The sequence below is a fragment of the Narcine bancroftii genome, chromosome 2 (genome assembly GCF_036971445.1).
Source record: "Narcine bancroftii isolate sNarBan1 chromosome 2, sNarBan1.hap1, whole genome shotgun sequence".
Taxonomy (NCBI): domain Eukaryota; kingdom Metazoa; phylum Chordata; class Chondrichthyes; order Torpediniformes; family Narcinidae; genus Narcine; species Narcine bancroftii.
Window position 1 is genome coordinate 339,071,930 of NC_091470.1, and position 20,688 is coordinate 339,092,617.

A 20,688-nucleotide genomic window follows, 5' to 3' on the forward strand; every position below is an offset into this window, starting at 1 on the left:
AACAACATCACCATTCCCAATCGCTATCCAGTCCCACACATACAGGACTTCACAGCCAAACTCAACGGCGCCTGTATTTTCTCCAAGGTCGACCCCATCGGGCTGTCACCAAATACTGGTCCACCCAGATTATGTACAAAAAATGGCCATTTATCACCCCTTTTAGCCTTTTCAAATTTCAACGGAAGCCCTTTGTCCTTAAAAATGCAGCCCAAACATTCCAGCGGCTAATGGCTGCCTTAAGGAGTGACATGCCCTACCTCTTAATTTACCTTCATGACATCTTGATGGCAAGTGCTATGCCTGAGGAACATGTCACCCACCTCCGCCAGCTCCTTTCCTGGTTACGCCAGTTTGGCCTCACTATTAATCCGGCCAAATGTGAATTCAGCTGTCAACAGATTTCCTGGGCCATTATATAACCAAGGTCGCTGCAGTAACCCTCCCAGACAAAGTAGTGCCCATTTGCCAGTTTCCACAGCCAACCACAGTTAAAGGCCTTCAGGAATTTATAGGAATGGTCAATTTCTACAACAGGTATATTCCCCAGGCTGCTGCTTTTATGCGACCCATCTTCCACCTCATCTTCGTCTCCATGAAAGAATTCCATTGGACCTCTGATGCTACAGCTGCTTTTGAGAAGATGAAAGACGTCCTTGCCAGCTCAACTATGCTTGTACACCCACAGATGGAGGCCCCAACTGCCATTACGGTTGATGCGTCCGCAACAGCGATAGCAGTCCTCCAGCAGTTCATGGACAATACATGGAAGCCAATTGCCTTTTTTAGTCGCCATTTGTGCCTGCCCAAGTGCAAGTACAGTGCCTTCTTGACAAGTGAGGCAATGTTGAGTGCTTTTGGAAAGGTTGGCTACTTTGCTACTTCTTTGTCGAGAGAGAACAGTGCTGTTGTGGCCATTTTAACTAGTCACTTTTGACTGAAAGAAAGCAAGATGATTTTTGCATGTGGATTTTAATGTTACTTTGTAAAACCCTTGCCTGGGTTTGTGAAATCTTCGTGAAAATCACAAGTTCTGTAACTTCCATGCAAGATAGGGGAATTGTGAAAAAAGTCATTCATATGAAGAAATAATTCTCTGAATGCAATTCTACAAGAATTTGAGTTTTGTTAACTTTTGAACAGCAGTTTAAAGACTCTGCGCTTCAACACAAAAGATCTCTAAGATTGAACTTTAAATTTGAATCATCTCTTCAGAATTGTGCCTAAAAACGCACACACGCACGCACACACATTGTGGGGTTAAGTTTAGAGTTAAGTAAGAAATTATATTAATAGTTATTAATAAAAATTATTGTTTTGAAGATAACATTGTCTTGGTGAATTTCTGTTGCTACTGGTCTATGTCGTAACAGTAGAAACGGGTGGTACAGGGTTGGGAAACAATGAGATTGGAGGCTATGCCAGGGAGGTGACCTGAAGTGATGAGTTGGGAGATGGTGCGTAATACAGTGGTTTGTTGAGTTTTGGTGGGGTCCTGTTGGAGGGTAAGTAAGAGGAGATGTCTTGGATATGAAAGGGCCTATCCCAGTCACATTCTCTCTAACCTCTTCACCACTACCCCCAGCCATGCACCACCCCCCCCCCCCCCCCACACCTTTTTTTCTCAGGCAGAAGATGTCAGTTTGCAAATACACTTAAACAGACCTCCCATTAGTAAAAGATCATTTGAAGCATTGTTTGTACTTTTCTCTTTAACACTAATACTGTGGCAATTGCAGGAGCTGAAGGAAATCACTCCAACGCACTGATGGTCGTTAACAACAGTTTTTATTAAAATTCAGCGCGCCCCTTTAAGGGCAGCATGAACTCAGTTACCTGGTCCATTGTGACATCATAATCGCTGCCCAGGGTGCGCACTGGAAGGATGCTGGAGTCAGAGAGAAACCTCTGACGACGCCATTTCCCCATGGCTGCCCCACCACGTGGCGATAGAAGCGGGCCTGGTTTGCCATGAGGATGTGCGCCACCACAATACCATAAACTTTTTTCTTCTTGCGCCACCCATTTTACTGTGTACAGGACTTTGATTTGCCAGGATAGCATGCAAAAACAATAGTCTTTTTCCTTTTTATTTTGGTGTATGTAATAATACAGAATTAATTAAATTAAATCCAAGTACAGAAATAATAAATCCAGACAAGCTATCTCATAGAGTTGGGCACTGCTTGCCCAGTCAATCATACAAAGTCCTGTTGATAAACTCTTGGGGACTGAAACTTTCTATTATCGTATTCTACTTATGATTTTTGTTTCAGTTTTCATAATCCTGACAAGGTAGTATCAGCTGCACCTTTGGGTAAATGAGGTGAAGAAGATGGGGAAGGCCCCAGAAGTGATAGGTGTGAGAGGGGGAGAGACGACTAGGAAGTGGGGCAAGAAAAGTTGGCGAGGGACAAAAATGAGTATAGAAGTAGGTATAAAGAAGAAATGGAAATAATGGAACCAGATGGAGGTGGGAATTACATAAAATTTAAAACTCTGCCTTATCTGAAAGGTCTTTTTCTGGCCCTGGATGGAGCCTCTTAAAAAGCTTGATATCAACCAGGACACACCTTCCTGTTTTCCATCACCTTAAATTCTGCACCACTGGTGTGCAGTGATTCTTGTGGCCCCGCTAGAGAACAGGTTAAAATTCATTAGTCGAGTAATCTTAGGACCTGATGGTGCCAGTCATCAGAAGTTACCTTGTTATCATGTTCAGTAAGCTAACTGTTCTGTTTTCATATAGACACTCCTAGGGTCATATAAGGGTTTCAAGAACTGACTTTTGCTCTTTCTGCAGTTACATGGGGAAGTGCCTGGTGATGGAGAGGGGGAGATGTGGCTACTTGTGGGATTGTGCTCTCTATTCTCAGAGATAAGTTTCTGCGAGACTCCCTGATCTGCTTTTCATTTCCAATACACCCTTCCTCCCAACTGGGCACTACATTCAGTGTGGCCTCCTACATTGGTGAAGCAAAATTGCAGATTGCCTGACAGTTTTGCCAAACACCATCACTCTGCTTGTGGGTCTTAATGAGCTTCTTGTAGGCTCAGCCATCCTGACTGTGAAATATCTGCTCTTAGCGCCCTCCATTGTTAGGGTAAAGCCATATAAACTTAACAGACGAACACATCCTGTTAGTCATGGACAGCCTTAAACCTGACAGCATGAATATTGATTTTTCTCATTTTAGGTACTCCCTATCCCCATCCGATTCCACAGTTTCCATCTCTTTACCCACAGCTACAAGAAGCTCATTAAGACCCACAAGCAGAGTGATGGTGTTTGGCAAAACTGTCAGGCAATCTGCAATTTTGCTTCACCAATGTAGGAGGCCACACAGAGTACACTGAATGTAGTGCCCAGTTGGGAGGAAGGGTGTATTGGAAATGAAAAGCAGATCAGGGAGTCTCGCAGAAACTTATCTCTGAGAATAGAGAGCACAATCCCACAAGTAGCCACATCTGCAGGTTTTCTCCCTCTAACTTTTCTTTCCCCCCACCCCCCCACCCCTCTTTCTAGTGGTCTTTGCCTCTACCTGTCTCTCCACCTCTCTGTTCTGTCTTAAAGTTGTGATGGCCCCTCCCTCAGATGTTTCCCCCTTTTATATTCGTAATATCGCCTCTCTTTCCCTGTGATCTTGATAAAGAGTATGACCATTTATGCCTGTTATGTTAGCTGATCTGTTGAGTTCCTCTGGTGATTATTTGTCTGCTCAAGATTCCAGGATCTTCAGCTTTTGTGTTTCTTTAACATCGGAACCTAACTAATCAACTAGTTCATCCTTTACCATCTCAGTTGCTAACGTTACCAACTTGGAGAAATGTTAGTTTACAGTCAGTTCTTGAAATCCTTACATGACCCTAGGTGTGTCTATATAAAAATAGAACAGTTAGCTTACTGAACATGATAACAAGGTAACTTCTGTTGACTGGCACCATCAGGTCCTAAGATTACTTGACTAATGAATTTTAACCTGTACTCCAGCAGGGCCACAAGATTTCACTGCACACCAGTGGTGTAGAATTTAAGGTGATGGAAAACAGGAATATGTGTCCTGGTTGATATCAAGCTTTTTAAGAGTTTTTGAAGTGACATTCATCTAGATAAATTAAGAATATCCCATCATGCTCCTGTAATGTGCCTTGATGGTACAAAGATCAGAATGGGTATATTTCAGTACAGGTTATTCAACCTGTACATCCGTTTGTAGCCATGGTTTTCATGTGGCTGGAACTATACCATTTATGATTGATAACCCCATAAACATAATGGAGGGGGGGATTTGGTGATGGTCATAGAACTCAATGTCAAAGAGACATGGTTAGACTCTCTCTTGCTAAAGATAGAAAGTTCCTTGCATTTTTGTGACATGAATGTTAGTTAACACCTATTAGTCCATTCCTGAATGGTGTCTAGCTTGGGCATGGCGCTGCTTCATTTGGTGAGGAGTTGTGAATGGAATTTGAACGTTATATTACCAGGAGTGAATGTGTCCATTCATGTTGGAAGCACTGTTATTGAAATAGCTGAAAAGAGCTGGGCTTAGTACACTGTCGTGAGGAATCCCTGCAGTGTTATCCTGGGGTGTGATGATTGACTTCTTACAAAACCACCTTCCTATGTGAGAAATATGACAATTTGGACAATTTTCACCTTGCCTCTCTTTGAGAGGGTTGAAAATGTGAGAAAAACTAACTTCAAAAAAAAGTGGTTATGTTTGAGGTGTATAGGATATTGATGAGACTGTATCTGGCATACTGTGTACAATATTTGTATAGGATATTGATGAGACTATATCTGGCATACTGTGTACAATATTTGTATAGGATATTGATGAGACTATCTGGCATACTGTGTACAATATTTGTATAGGATATGGATGAGACTGTATCTGGCATACTGTGTACAATATTTGTGTAGGATATGGATGAGACTATCTGGCATACTGTGTACAATATTTGTATAGGATATTGATGAGACTGTATCTGGCATACTGTGTACAATATTTGTATAGGATATTGATGAGACTGTATCTGGCATACTGTGTACAATATTTGTATAGGATATTGATGAGATTGTATCTGGCATACTGTGTACAATATTTGTATAGGGTATTGATGAGACTGTATCTGGCATACTGTGTACAATATTTGTATTATTAAATGAAGAACATAAATGCACTGGAAACATGAAGGAGAAGGTTATGAGGAAAGTATGGAAGAGACCAAGTCTAGAGAAATTGGGAACACCTGATGAATGCTGACCTTTCTAGTCACATTACTTCTCAGAGATCATTTTTAAATGGATATTTTGTACTAATGATTATTCCTTTATATTTTATTTATTCCACTTCGAGAAAGAGAGAGGATTTCTATAGATAAATGTAAGTTATTGCTACTAGAAGTTAGCAATGAGTTATTTAAGCACCAATCGTTCCACTGCTGCAGGATTCTCTACGACAGGAGCAGTGCATAACTTTCTAATGCGACAGACATAGGCTGATAATATGGCAGCCACCCTCGGAAATGTGAAGATCTTGAACTTCGTGGGAGATCCCTGGCACTGTTATCTTAACTATGGCATTGATGAACAATTCCTTCCAGCAGTTGCTGCTCAGCCTTCTGGAGCTATATGTTTTGCTTGGTGCATGTTCCTTCATTTTGAGGGAGATGGATAAGTTTCAGTCTAAGTTTCTTTAATTTTGAGAGTTTAAATTTTTAATTTTTAAATATATTTTAATGCTTTGGAATGCTTGAGTGTCAGAATGATTCAGAATACAGAACAACTCCAATGATCTGCTTTCCAGCTATTGGAAAATCTTGTTAGTTCAGCATCAAATAATGTTTGTTGTGTACCCTTTCAAATTTCCAAGCTTTCAGTTCCTGAGGTCCCATTCAACTAGCCACACTTTCTGTTCTACAGTTTTAATTTTGTCAGGCTCACTGAAAAATTGATTATAACACTACGTAGCATCTCATAAAATGTGTTGAGATATTAATAATTGAGAATAATTACAGAAATGGAATGGTGGCCTGGAAAATCTGTTAGACTACCAAGACCTGAACCTGCTAGATTATTGGAGCCTTACTCTAATGTGTCTAGGTCTGGTTTCTCTGCACAAAGAACTGATGTACCTGAAATTAAGCGAGTGCAGCTGAGGTTAATCAGCTTAGGCATGTTGGATGCAGGTTTGTCATGTGAAAAGAAATTAAGTAGAACTGTGCTGAAGCTCTCCAGGCTTTTAGAAGAGGTGTTCATGGAAACATAACAGCATTGTTATCAGACTTTACAGGATCATCAGGGAGTTGATATTTTACTGGCTGTTGTGTTTGGAACCACAGGTCACATTCTTAACATATTCAGTCACTTTTTAGGATGGAAGTGAGAAGAAATTTGTTTGCTAATAGGATGGCAATCTTTTGAAATTGGTGGACTGTGGGGAATCAATCATTTTAATCAAGCCAGAGCTTCATTTTTATTAGGTATTATGGGAATCAAGGAATGTGAGTTAGATGAAGGGAAGTGTCAATGAAATATTATCCTGTTAGAGAGTGGAATAGATACAAGGAGCCAAATGACAAACTCTTGCTTTTATTTCTTGTGTTTTGGTGTGGTCCCTATATGCCTTGCAATGGAGGGAGTGCAGAGGCGATTCACCAGGCTGATACCTGGAATGGCAGGAATGACTTATGAGGAAAGATTGGGATTGTACTCGCTGGAGTTTAGAAGATTGAGAGGGGATTTCATAGAGACATATAAAATTCTGGCAGGACTGGACAGAGTGGATGCAGATGTGATGGGAAAATCCCGAACCCGGGGCCATGGTTTGAGGATAATAGGCAAACCATTTAGGACCGAGATGAGGAGGAATTTCTATACCCAGAGGGTGGTGAATCTGTGGAATTCATTGCCACAGAGGGCAGTAGAGGCAGGTTCATTAAATATATTTAAGAGGGAATTAGATCTATTTCTTCAGTATAAGGGTATTAAAGGTTACGGAGAGAAGGCGGGGACGGGGTACTGAACTTTAAGATCAGCCATGATCTCGTTGAATGGCGGAGCAGGCTCGAAGGGTCGAATGACCTACTCCTGCTCCTATCTTCTATGTCAGAGAGACTGGATGCAGATTGGGGGGTGGCTTCATTAAGCACCTTCACGCAGTCTATCGCAATAGTGACTTCAGTTCCACATCCCATTCTCTCACTGACATTTCTGTCCATGGCTTCATATACTGCTAAACCGAGGCCACTCACATATTGGTAGAAAAACATCTTGTCTTCCATTTTGACAGTCTCCAATTAATCTCCAATTTCCTGCAATCTCCTCCCCCCTGTTTCCTGCCCATCCTCATTTTCTCCTTCTTGCTCTCCCTCAGAGGATGACTCCTTCTCTTTCCCCCGCCCATCACCCGCACCTCCTCCCTTTAGCACCCCTTCCCTTTCTCCTATCTTTCTCAGCCCTTTGCCCCACCCCCATCACCTCTCAGCTTCTTTCCTTTCTTCCCCTTACCAATATTCACCTATCACCTTTAAGCCTGTGCCCTTCCCCCTCCACCCTCAATCTACCTTACTCTCTGGCATAGCTAAAGAAGGGGGTCAAGCCTGAAATGATGATTAACTATTGTTTTCCATGGATGCTGCATGACTTGTTGAGTTCCTCTAGCACTTGGCATATCAGCTTTGTTTTCTTGATGAACTTTTATCTGCCTTTTTGTTCATTCTATTCTGGTTAAACATTCCTTCCTGATCTTAGTCCTGAGTTTGCTCTGTAATGGTTCATGTATTCAGCTCCTTTTGTTGGTTTAAATCAGCCATTTAACCTTTTTTTTCGGCTCTGGTCCCCTTTGGGGGCCCTCAAGGTTTATGAAGCAATCTTGTGAAGCAAGATTCACCTTACTTGTGAAGATTCACCTTACTTGTGAAGCAATCGTTTACTTGGTTTCCATACTCTCCTACCGAATACATAAAAAAGCATGATAAATATGTTGTGATTTCATTCCATGGCCTCCTTAAGTGTGCTGTGCCCTTCCCTTTTTGAGAAAGGCTGGTTTAAATTCACAGAATAGAGTGGGAATCAACAAATCAATGTCAGAAAGTTGCTAACTTTCTGAAAACAGCAATAATTGGTTCCATAGATATTTGACAATAAATACTGGCCTTGTCAGTGCTAACATTTGACACAACACAGAAAAAAATGGTTAGATGTCCTACTCCTTTAATTATCTGCCAAATTCCCTTTAATCATTTTTTAATGGAAAATTGATAGTGTGAAAGCATATATATTACAAAGGGTTAATGAATTGGGTAAAAAAACATAACTGCTTCATATTTTAACATTTCTGTGCTGTTACTCTAGGGGTTTTTATGCACAAATACTCAATTTTTTTTTAAAAAAAGGTGAATTTACCTTTTATGTAGAGGATGGAAAAGGAGGATAGTGCAGTCCTTTTATGTAGCCAAGAACAGTGCACTGGCTTTCCAGTGCAAAAGTGGGGGGTGGAATGTGTAGCACAGCAATGGCTGCCCTGTGACAGACCTGCCGCCCCGCTGCCTGACAGCCACCCATCTCGCTACCTCACAGTTACCCTGCACTGCTAATTGACAACCCCTGCCCCACTGCATTCCCCTCCTTCTTCATTCACTCCCTCCCTCTTACATTCCCCCTTCCTCTTGCCCCATCTCCCCCTATCAGCCTCACACCGATCCCCACTCCATCCTCTCAGCCTTATTGCCCCTCTGTGCAGTTCACGTAATCTTCAAGCCATAAACCTCGAGTTGAATAAAGTGGTGCTGCCGCCAGGAGCCTGTAAAGTCCCTGCCATTCTATCCAAGGGACAGCATGAGGAGCGGACAGCGGAAGGGAGCAGGTAGCATGTGGGAGTGGGTAGTGTGAGGAACGTGGTGGAGTGAGTGAGCGCAGCCTGACGGCTCGACCAACTGATCTGTGACAACACAGCCGGGTGACAGGGCTGTCAGTGTGATGTCAATCATCTTACCTTCGTGATTAGAGCCACTTTCAGCAATCCTTTTACGCAGGAGGTGGAGTGACTTCACTCCACCTCTGACACTACTACCCTAGGCAGTGGGAACCTGGAACGTTGGACCTTTTATGCAGGTAAGTAGAGCATCTGAAAAGCAAAGGAAACCTGTCTTTACAGATTGCTAATTTTCACTATAAAAGGCCCTATAATGACTAAAACTACCAGGGATATAGCATGATAACCTTAAGGGTAACACCCACAGTATGGCCCCAGAATGATGTGTACATTGCTTAAGATAAGTGACTTGTAGAGAAAAGAACATCCTGTGGTTGCCAACTCAGCACAAATGATCTTGTCTGCAGATAACCGTAAGGACATAATTGCTGAGAATCACCAGTTGTGCGGAACTAGTGCAATTTCCTGGAAACACATGCTTGATTAAGTGTAAAAGGGAATTAATGCTCTTCATGCTCTGAATGAGGCTCATTGTAGGGAACGAGTGACATTGTCTATTGATTCTTTGTACTCTTACTCCCGCTAGCGTTAGACAATAAAGAAGTGATTATACACGCTTGGTTCTGCTGTTTGTTTTAATACAATTCAGGTCGACTTTAACGATAGCAATAGAAACATAGATCACCACAGCACAGAAACAGGTTACTTTAGCCAGTGCCTATTATTCCACTTAGTCCCATCAACCTGCACCAAAGCCAGAGCCCTCCGTACCCTTCCCATCCATGTACCTATCCAATCTTAAATATTAAAATCGAATCCACCTCTACTAGCAGCTTGTTCCACACTCTTACCACCCTCTTAAGTGAAGAAGTTCTCATTGAACATTTCATCTTTCACCCTTCACCGAGAACCTTTTCTTATTTCAGCCAACCTCAGGATAAATACAAGAAGACTTTTTCTAATATCTCTCACTACCTCTGTACAGCAGCCAATGGTTATGCAAGATTGTGTGTTCAGATTCTTGGGTATGATTCGAGCCTAAGTTCTTTTGGCTGGCAAATGATTACCATTATTAAGACAAATTGACATTTAGATTTAAAATCCTGGTATTGCTTAGTACTGTTTTTTTTAATTGTCATTTTGACCATTTAAGAGCATGGTCTGATTACCAAATGTTTAATTAGAATTTTAAACATAACTTGACCAGCTTTGAGAGTAGCAGAAAGAGTTAGAAAGCTGATGGTTGAATATGTTTGCTGGTTCTGGTTACCCAGTTTGAAAACTCCCTTCATTTAATGACTTCTAAACCATGCAGGGCCTTGGTGATTTGCATAACTTGGGGTGTAGATCAGATTTTAACTAGATAGTGGTAGGCGGGGTGGGGAGAGTGGTGGAGAGGAGGGCTCCAAGAATGAAAGGACAGTGGTACCCTGTTGGAGGAGAACTGACATAGTGTGATAGGCTAGTGTAGATGTCAAGATATTATGAAAATATGCAGATAAAGCAAATCTAGAAATTTAAATAACTGTCAAAAACTCAAAGTTATGACTAGATATTGATGGAGGAGGTGAGTGAATATTTGTAATTTTGTTTGTTAAACTGCTGCTGTGTCTTGTTTGTTGTGAAGTTTCCTGGGGATTATTGAAACAACAAATCCAGACAAGTATTCCATTACACTCCTGAGTTGAGCCTTAAAGATAGATAAGCTTTGAGAAGTTGGGAGGAAACAAAAGCTACTGAGCTGGTCCAATGAAGGGCAACTACATATAACCATCATTGCAATGGAGTTGGAATTTGAAAATAGGTTGGTTTTATTGCAATTGTACGGGGTGTTGGTGAGGCCATACAAGGAATACTGCATAGAATTTTTGTCTCCTCACCTAACAAAACAATACAGTAACATTAGAGGCAATGTAAAAGTTAATTCAGTGAGATAATTCTATTGTAAATCTGATGCAAGTCATTTTTCCAGATAAAAAGACTGAAACATCTTGCCTTGGGTTTGGAGTAATTAGTTTTGCTTGATTGTATCCTTGCATTCAAAGGTGCGATGATGTTCGATGAATTAGACTCCATGATTTCACTTCAGAACATTTGTACCTTCTCTATTCCTTGCCAGCTCACCGACAGAGAAGAAATTTAATGTTGGTAACTTGCCAGTTATGAAAAGTCGTTACTTACTCGTAAAGAAGAACACTGTGCATGGGAAATCCATTCCATTTTTAAAAAGGACACAAGGCAAAGGGCTTGTGCAAATCAGCAAACACAGACTGCAGAGGCTAACAACATCAGGATCACATGGTAGTGCAAAGCAAGGTAGGAAGCTGATACTCAATTTAACATATTGTCTTGGATATGTCTGTGTTTGTCTATAGCAACTTACAGATCTTTTTTTTGGTTCCTTAAAAATCTCAGTGTGATCAAGAAGTGCACAGCAGTGTAGCTTTTTCTTTAGAAAGGTTTGAATTAAGTTAATTTGATGCTAGAACTGAATGAACTCCAGTTGCTTAAATGGTATAAGTCTGCAGTAGATTTGGTTTCATCACCTGGTGGTGAAGAGAAAGGATCTTTTTAAGTTTTAAGTTTGGGATTATTTTTCATATTATACCTGCTACAGCAAGAGGGGTTCTTTCTTTGGCCTTCGAACAAGTCAGCTCTAACAAATGTGTGAAGTAGAAAGGCAGAGCACAATTATAGACCATTGGGTTACAATGAAGAACAAAAACCAAAGAGTAAGTAACAAGGTTGTTAGCAAGGGTAACTTTAACTTCCTTAATATTAAATAGCATCTTTTTAGTTGAGAAAGTTTTGATGGGGCAAAATTTGTTTGGTGTGTCTAAGATCGATCCCTTTTCAGCATATGGACAGACTGAACAGATGATAGACCATACTGAATCTAATACAAGGCAATAAATCTGACCATGTGACAGATATTTCATTGGACAAGCATTTTGGAGATGTTGACCACAACTTTGATCTTTACCATCACCATAGATAAGGATAGAATCAAATGATACTGGAAATATTTAATTGGGGAAGGGATAATTATAATGGCATTTGTCAGGAATTTGAGTGTTAATTGGGAGGAAATTGGGGAAATACACAGCAAAAATGTGGAGTTTTTTAGGACCACCTCACCCCATTGAGCTGCACTTGGATTATAGTTCAAAGACAGGAATAGGTTGGTAGGATGACAAGAGAGGTTGAATGTTTAGTCAAGTGGAAGAAAGAATCATGCTTAAAATTTAGGAAGCAAAAATCAGACAGGGCTCTTGAAAATTATAAGGTAGCCAGAAGAAACTAGAAAGGATGGGAGAGCTAGAGGGGAGCAAGAATTAGCATTGGTGAGTAGGATCAAGGAAAACCCAAAGGCATTCTACAGTTGTGTGAAGAACAAAAGGATGACCACAATGAGGGTCGTATCACTCAGGAGAAAAGTGGGAAATATGCCAGGAGGTAGAAAGAAGTCCTCAATGAATACTTTGCCTCATTGCTCACCACAGAGAGGGACCTTGATAAATGTGAATCAGCGTAGAACAGGTAAATGTGCTGGAGCATGTTGAGGTGAAGAAGGAAGTAGTGATGGAGTTTCTGAAAAACATTAGAGTAGATCAGTACCTGAGGCTAGACAGAATATGCAGCAGGTTACCATGGGAAGTAAGGGAAGAGATTGCTGGGTCGTTGATAATTATTTTTGCATCCTCCCTGGCCACAGAAGAGGTGCCAAAGAATTGGAGGATGGTAAATGTTGTTCTGTGTTTCAAGGTAATGAGGATTATCCAGGGAATTAGAGCAGTAAGTCTTGCATTAATGGTAGGCAAACTATTGGAACAGATTCGTAGTGACAAGATTTGCAAGCATTTAGAGGAGCATTGCTTATCATGTGGGCAGGACATGCCTCACAAATCAAATGGAGTTTTCCAAGGTGTCGAAATAAATATAAATATGGATGTAGAGAATATGGATTTTAGTGAAACATTTTATAAAGGTTCCATGATAGACTCCTCCAGAAAGTCATCAGCATGGGATCCATGCTGTGATCCAGGTGTGGTTGTACATGGAATGTATTTTCCTGTAGGATGGTGACTAGTGGCTTTCTGCAGGGGTCAGTTCTGGGATCACTGCTTTTTGTGATTGATATAAATGACTTGGATGAAGAAATGAATGGGTGGGTTAGTAAGAATGCAGAAGACAAGAAAGTTTGAGGAATTTTCAATAGTGTAGAAGGCTGTGCTGTAAGTCACACGAGGATATAGGCAGGATGCAGAGTGGGGCAGAGAAGTGGCAGGAGAAATATGATGTACAATTTGGATAGTCGAACTTGAAGGCAGAATACAAGATTAATGGCAGAATTTTTGGCAGTGTAGACAAACAGAGGATCTTGGGGTCCAAGTCTAGATCCCTCAAGGTTGTCGCACATGTTGATAGGATGGTTAAAAAGGCATATGGCATGCTGGCCTTCATTAGTCAGATGATTGAGTTTAAGAGCTGTGAGGTAATGGTGCAGTACAATAAAACTGTGGTTAGATCACAGTTAAAATATTATGTTCAAATCTGGACATAATTATTGGATGGATGTGGCTTTAGGAAGTGTGCAGAGGAGATTTGCCGGGATGCTACCTGATTAGAGAGCATCTTACAAAGAAAAGTTGAATGAGCTAGGTCGTTTCTCTGGTGCAGTGGATGAGAGGCAACTTAATAGAGGTGCCTAAGATTATGAGAGGCAAAGATAGGGTGGACAAGCAGCACCTCTCATCCAAGGCAGTGATGGGAATACTAGAGGACATCAGTTTAAGGTGATTGGAGGAAAGGTTAGAGGAGATGTCAGAAGAGGGTCTTTTACACAGAGAGTGGTAGGTGGCTGGAACACATTGCCAGGGGTAGAGACAGGCTGATTACAATAGGGATATTTAAAAGACTCTTAGTAAGGCATGTGGATATAATAAAAATTAGAGGGTTATGGTCTATGAGGGAGGGAAGGGTAAGAATGATCAGGTTTAGTGTGTTGTGCTATCTATGTTCCATGTACGCTGACGTAGTGTACCTGTGGACATTTTTGAAGTATATAGGGTACATGCTAAACTCCCTCTTCTTCTCAGAAAGTCACATCAGTGTAATTGGTCCTATGCAGGACATTGGAAATCTTTACTCCCAAGAGCTTGTAGTTTACTGCTCTCTCTTCATTTCAGCATTATTGATGGGGCAGGGGTGTGGTCTCAACACCCTTTCCTGAAATATATAATTAATTGTGCAAGAGATTATTTTGGTACCATGCCACTATACTTTCTGTCTTCCTTCTTTTTGATATCCATTTCATGACTGTTGTGTCATTAGTCATTTTAAAGCTTGATTTATAGCATTATCTTGCTGTACATTCATCAGTGCAGAGGGATTATGGCAGAGGACTGAGTTTAGGACTGCTGGTGTTGAGTGTGATCATAGAGAAGATGTTCAGAGCCAGAAATGATGAACTGATAAAGTGCATGGTCTTGTTTGTCTTCATTATCCTATTAGTCACAGAACACAATAGTAAGACTATTCATGGATAATCATATCAGTCAATTTCGATCAATTAGTCTACAGCAGTGGTTCTCAACTTTTTTTTTGCCAATAGACGATCTTGAATATTCCTTTACTTACTGTGGATCACCTGCAGCAAATGCATGAACCACCAATGGAAGAAGGGGTTGGTGAGATTGAGCCCTTATCCTGACTATTGAAGAGATTTATATGTAGTGTAGGGAATTTTTAAAAGAATGATTTCAGATTTATTGTCAGAGTACATTCATGAGATTACATACCAACCTGTCATTCTTTTTCCTGCGGGCATATGTTCTCTTTTCGTTGCTACTATCAGGAAAGAGGTATAGGTGCTACAAGACATGCACTGCCAGCTGCTACTTCTTCACCATCAGACTCCTTAATGGGACTTGTTTAAGGACTCCTGTGTATTTTTTTTTAGCCTCTCTGTATTGCAGTTAGTTTGTTTTGTTATGAGCCCAGAGGAATCCAAAACCCAGCAGTAATATAAATTCACCAAGACAGTGGATAAGCAAAAGTTAATTTTAATTTTCTTTAAATATAATAACAAGATCAAACTTTAGCTTATTACTATTAACCTAAACGTAACCCCCTTCTAATTCTAAGTGCACGTGTATGGAATGTGTATATATTCAGAAAAGTTCTTTGTTTCACAGTCCAGTCATTCTCACTTCTCCAAGTTCATTGGTATCAGGCAATTCTTATACTATGCACAGAATTTAACATTTATGTATCTTCACCAGGCTTTGGTGCTTGAAAGGTAAATGGTTACCGCTCAGAAAGGTTCTTGTTGGTTTCAGAGAGCTATTTGTTGCTCATTGGACACTGCAAAGAGCCCACAGGACCTAAAACCCAGCAGCAATAGATATTCACTAAGATAAATGGTTACTTAAACAAAAGTTTTTTTAAATTATTTTTAAACATGAAAACAGGACTTAACCTAATTTAACCACCTTCTAATTCTAAGTATGTAATATGTATGTAAGTTTAGAAAAAGTTCTTTGATTCACAGTTCAATCTCACTTCTCACTTTTCCAAGTTCACTGGTTGTAGGCAATTCTTATACTGTGCACAGAATTTAACATTATTGAATTTCATCAGGCTTTGGGTGTTTGAAAGGAATATGGTTACTGCTCAGGAAGATTCTTGTGGGTTTTCAGAGAGAGATTTGTTGTTTGCTGGACACAAACTGATTCCTTCTTAGCAGCCATGTCAGTGTCTTGCTGAAGAAACCTGCCCCATCAGGGTTTTCCAGGTGATAACCTCTTTCTTTCAGGTCACCACAGAGTTCCTTTTTGTTTACTTATTTCAATTGAAAAATTAGGCAGCCAATCCTCTCCTTGTATGGACCACAAGAGGATTTGACCAGGCTGAACTAAGAACTCACAACCTGCCTTCAAAATGTTTTTTTTCTACGTTTGCTTGCTTGTCATGTTCCAATCCCAACTTCTGCTGCTGAACTGTAGAACTGCATTCTGAACTCTCTCTCTCTTTCTCACACAGAGAAAAAAAAACCCGTTTGACTCCCTCTGCTTACAAAATCACATGACCCTCTTAGAACAGCAACCTGCACTCAGACAGCCTGAGGCTCCGGACCTCATCCTCTGAGTTCTTTCATCTGTTGCTTTCCAAAACAACTATCTTTTTAGGCACTCCCCAAAGCTTTTGCAAAGGCACTCAGAGCCGGCTTGACTGGCTTGAACAGAAGTCTAGCATTTCAAATGAGATCTGTTTTGAATTGTTTGTATGTGACCTACACTTAAAAAAAAAACTGGCCACAATTTATCTGCTTTAAAACATATCTATATACAATATAAAATACAACATGATCTGTCACAACACACAGAAAAAGATTTCTCCAATAGGTCACTTCAGTATCTTGCTGAAGAAACTTGCACCATCATGGGTTTTTCAAATGATAACTTCTTCCAGGTCACCACAGAGATACTCTTGTTTTCCTTATTTTAAGAGAAACACTCTAGCCAGTCATTTCCTCTTGTAAGGACTACAAGAGTTTGAACAGGCTGAACTCAGAACTCTCAACCCGTCTTCAAAATGGGATTTTTCAATAAGCCTGCCAGCTTGCCAGTTGTCAACCTCAACTGCTACTGTAGAACTGACCTCTTTTTCTCTCTCTCTTTCTCAGAGAAGAATCCTGTTTGTTTTTTTTTCCCCTTTTGCTGCTTGTAAAAACCAAACAAAAACCTCTCCCAAGCCTCCAAAACCATTCTTTGAAAGATCTTATCAGTACTTCTGAGCCTGGACTTTATTGCGCATACCCAATAGATCAACATTCTTCATTGCTTCTGCAAAGCCACCTGGAACCTCAGTGTCTAGCTTCAGCAAAGCTCTTGGATTTTAAATGAGATGTCTTTTGTGAAGGGTTACTCTGTGAAGTGACCTACACTAAAACTTCACAATCTCTTTTAAAAACATTTTTATCCATAACCGTACTAAATAACCCGTAACGTTTACATTTTTAAAAATTTGTTTATGCACACATTGTGTATAGTTTTTTTGGGGTTGGAAATTCTGCCTTGTCTGCGGGAAAAAAGAATCTTAGGGTTATACAGTATGTGATGTCATCTATATAATCTGACAATAACTGAAATCTGATAGGAAGACACTTGAAAAAAATTGGCACTATTGGTTCAAGGTTGCATTTTTATCTAACATGTTATTTATTATGAAACATCCTGGTATGTTTAATCTTAGATTTGTACACAGAAATTTTTTTTCTTAAATAGGTATCTGTTCAATGGTTAGAGATGACATCCATCATTTTATACCATTTGAAATTTCAGTTTGAGTATGTGTGGCATCACATAGTTTTATTATCCATTTGACATACATTTTGAATGTTTGTTTAATGATTAAGTTGTGCCATTAGAAATTTGACACTTCTGTTATGATTTGTAATTGCTATTGATCAGGTGTATTGAAGCATTCATTTGTGCAAGAGTCATTTGGAGAATTGACTGAACAATTGGAAATGTTTGATAATTTCAGGTGTCTTTAGATTTCTCATTTCAAATTATGGGTCATTTTAGAAATGCCATATTGATTGCATTTTTTTTATTGAGGTGCAACTTTTGAAGGTATTTGTGAGTCAATGTGGGGCTTGTTGTGAATGTATCTGCAATGCATACTGGGTAAAGTAGCACGAAATGGGCCTCTTCATTACAATGTTGCAGTATCCTTCAGACAAGGAAATTTGTTTCTATTATCTGGTTTACACATAAATCATACACACCAAACTGATTAAATAGAAAATGTTGACTATACTGCCATAATTAATATACCATGAATAACAATAATAGAATTTTATATGGACTTGATAATTATATTTTTGTCTCTCAAAATATTTGTAACCATGCACAGACCTAATCTTAAGTAATTTTATTTAGAAGGCCAAAGGAATCAGACAGCAGCATCTGCACCTATTCTAAATTTTGACAGGAATTAGAATGCTTAACCGGAACAAATCCACTTTCACACGCTGAAGGATATTAACATAGTGAAACCATCATAATTTGAAGACCATTATCCTATCCAATGCTGAAATATTAGTAAAATAACAAGAAAATTGTGACTTCGATTTCAGCGATGGGTACAATATGAGCTCCCAAGTTCCATTGGTGGTTCCACTCCACGTTATTGTGCTTCTGTCGAACTAGTGTTCCTCTCTGCTGAATTGACTAACAAAGCACAGACCAAGGATTTGACCTGCAGTTTGCCTGGTTTGAACAGCTCAGTACCATATTTGGTTTGACATTGATCATCAGACCAACCATGGAAAGATGATTATAATAGATTGTTTGAAAGGTTATGGTTAGAGTGGAGAGTGAATTTATCGCGTTTCCTTGGAGATTTTTTAATATAAAACCTTGTTTTCATTATCTAAGTAATAATGTCATTATTGGGAAGGGAGAGTGTGATTACTTTGATATCGAAATACATTGCAGCAAAAGTTTTGAATGTTAGAAGACCTGCTTAACTATAACGAGCAACAGCCACAGTACTCATGAATTGCTCTGGCTCTGCAGTTCGCCCAGATAATTGATTGCCCAATTTTCTCTTTATGTGAAAAGAGACACATCAAGTAATTTACAGCCATAACGTGCTTGCACTTGGCCTGATCTATCTCTGTGTTCATTTCCGATTGCAGATGAAACACTAATATATAATTATCCTTGCAAATTGGATTGCTTTAAATAAAGGGAAATGTTTGGCCGAGAGGGACGATCCCATTTCCTTGAGTTACTGCAAGCTGTAATTGCAGCATTCAATCAATTTGCAGCATTAGAAATTCAATCACGATCAACATCAGGCCTCATTCTTTTTGATAGCTAAAAGCTAAGTAATTTCTCCCTTTTTAAACAATTGAATTAACCAGACTAGATTTAAGCATTTGTTCACATGAAGAGGTCAAGGCTACTAATATATTGTCTTCCAGTTAACAGTTAATGAAAAGGAAATTATATTACTAATAGCCACCATGGAGTATTAAAAAGATAAAATTGACTATTTTCAGAGTTAATTTAATGGAATATGGTCATGTGTTTCTGTTTCTGTTTTACATTAAAATCAATAGGCTTCACACCACATTGACCAATAATATAGTAAAATCCCTGTTATCCAGAATTCAAGCAACTGGCAAAAGAAATCACGGAAAATAAATGGGTAAAAAATATGGAAGTTTAAATTGGCATGTCTCACTGTTCTCTGTTTATGCAACACGCAGTCTCAGGCAATCAGAAAATTCACTTATTTGGCATCTACCAATCCCCGTAGACGCCGAATACCAGGAGTTTTACTGTACTGATAATGCTCAAAGCATTCAGTACTTGTACTGCTTTTGTGGTCAGTTTATGAAGGCCAAAGTCATTTCTCAATGTACCCGTACTTTTTTTTCTTTGGCTTGGCTTCGCGGACGAAGATTTATGGAGGGGTAATGTCCATGTCAGCTGCAGGCTCGTTTGTGGCTGACAAGTCCGATGCGGGACAGGCAGACACGGTTGCAGCGGTTGCAGGGGAAAATTGGTTGGTTGGGGTTGGGTGTTGGGTTTTTCCTTCTTTGTCTTTTGTCAGTGAGGTGGGCTCTGCGGTCTTCTTTAAAGGAGGTTGCTGACCGCTGAACTGTGAGGCACCAAGATGCACGGTTTGAGGCGATATCAGCCCACTTGCACCAAGAGATTTCTTTAGACAGTCCTTGTACCTCTTCTTTGGTGCACCTGTGTCTCGGTGGCCAGTGGAGAGCTCGCCATATAACACGATCTTGGGAAGGCGATGGTCCTCCATTCTGGAGACGTGACCTACCCAGCACAGTTGGATCTTCAGCAGGGTGGATTCGATGCTGTCGACCTCTGCCTTCTCGAGTACTTTGATGTTGGAGATGAAGTCGCTCCAATGAATGTTGAGGATGGAGCGGAGACAACACTGGTGGAAGCATTCTAGGAGCCGTAGGTGATGCCGGTAGAGGACCCATGATTCGGACGGAGCTGAACAGGAGTGTGGGTATGACCACGGCTCTGTATACGCTAATCTTTGTGAAGTTTTTCAGTTGGTTGTTTTTCCAGACTCTTTTGTGTAGTCTTCCAAAGGCTCTATAACAGTACCTGTACTCTTTCTTCTTCTTTGGCTTGGCTTCGTGGACGAAGATTTATGGAGGGGGTAAAAAGTCCACGTCAGCTGCAGGCTCGTTTGTGGCTGACAAGTCCGATGCGGGACAGGCAGACACGATTGCAGCGGTTGCAAGGGAAAATTGGTTGGTTGGGGTTGGGTGTTGGGTTTTTCCTCCTTTGCCTTTTGTCAGTGAGGTGGGCTCTGCGGTCTTCTTCAAAGGAGGTTGCTGCCCGCCAAACTGTGAGGCGCCAAGATGCACGGTTTGAGGCGTTTTCAGCCCACTGGCGGTGGTCAATGTGGCAGGCACCAAGAGATTTCTTTAGGCAGTCCTTGTACCTTTTCTTTGGTGCACCTCTGTCACGGTGGCCAGTGGAGAGCTCGCCATATAACACGATCTTGGGAAGGCGATGGTCCTCCATTCTGGAGACATGACCCACCCAGCGCAGCTGGATCTTCAGCAGCGTGGACTCGATGCTGTCGACCTCTGCCATCTCGAGTACTTCGACGTTAGGGGTGTAAGCGCTCCAATGGATGTTGAGGATGGAGCGGAGACAACGCTGGTGGAAGCGTTCTAGGAACC

The 20,688-nt window shown here is 40.5% G+C and overlaps 1 protein-coding gene across 7 annotated transcripts in view; it reads left to right on the forward strand.

Annotated features, from left to right (window-relative positions):
• The window catches only part of zc3h3 (zinc finger CCCH-type containing 3), a 353,231-nt gene that overhangs the window by 17,834 nt on the left and 314,709 nt on the right, over positions 1 to 20,688 (forward strand). For all 7 annotated transcript variants that reach the window (XR_011352501.1, XM_069922187.1, XM_069922186.1 and 4 more), the window contains exon 3: positions 11,062 to 11,258. Coding sequence is in view for 6 of the 7 variants with exons in the window: in XM_069922187.1 (XP_069778288.1) it covers positions 11,062 to 11,258 (197 nt within the window). In the remaining variant the exon portion in view is untranslated. The remainder of the gene's footprint in view (positions 1 to 11,061; positions 11,259 to 20,688) is intronic.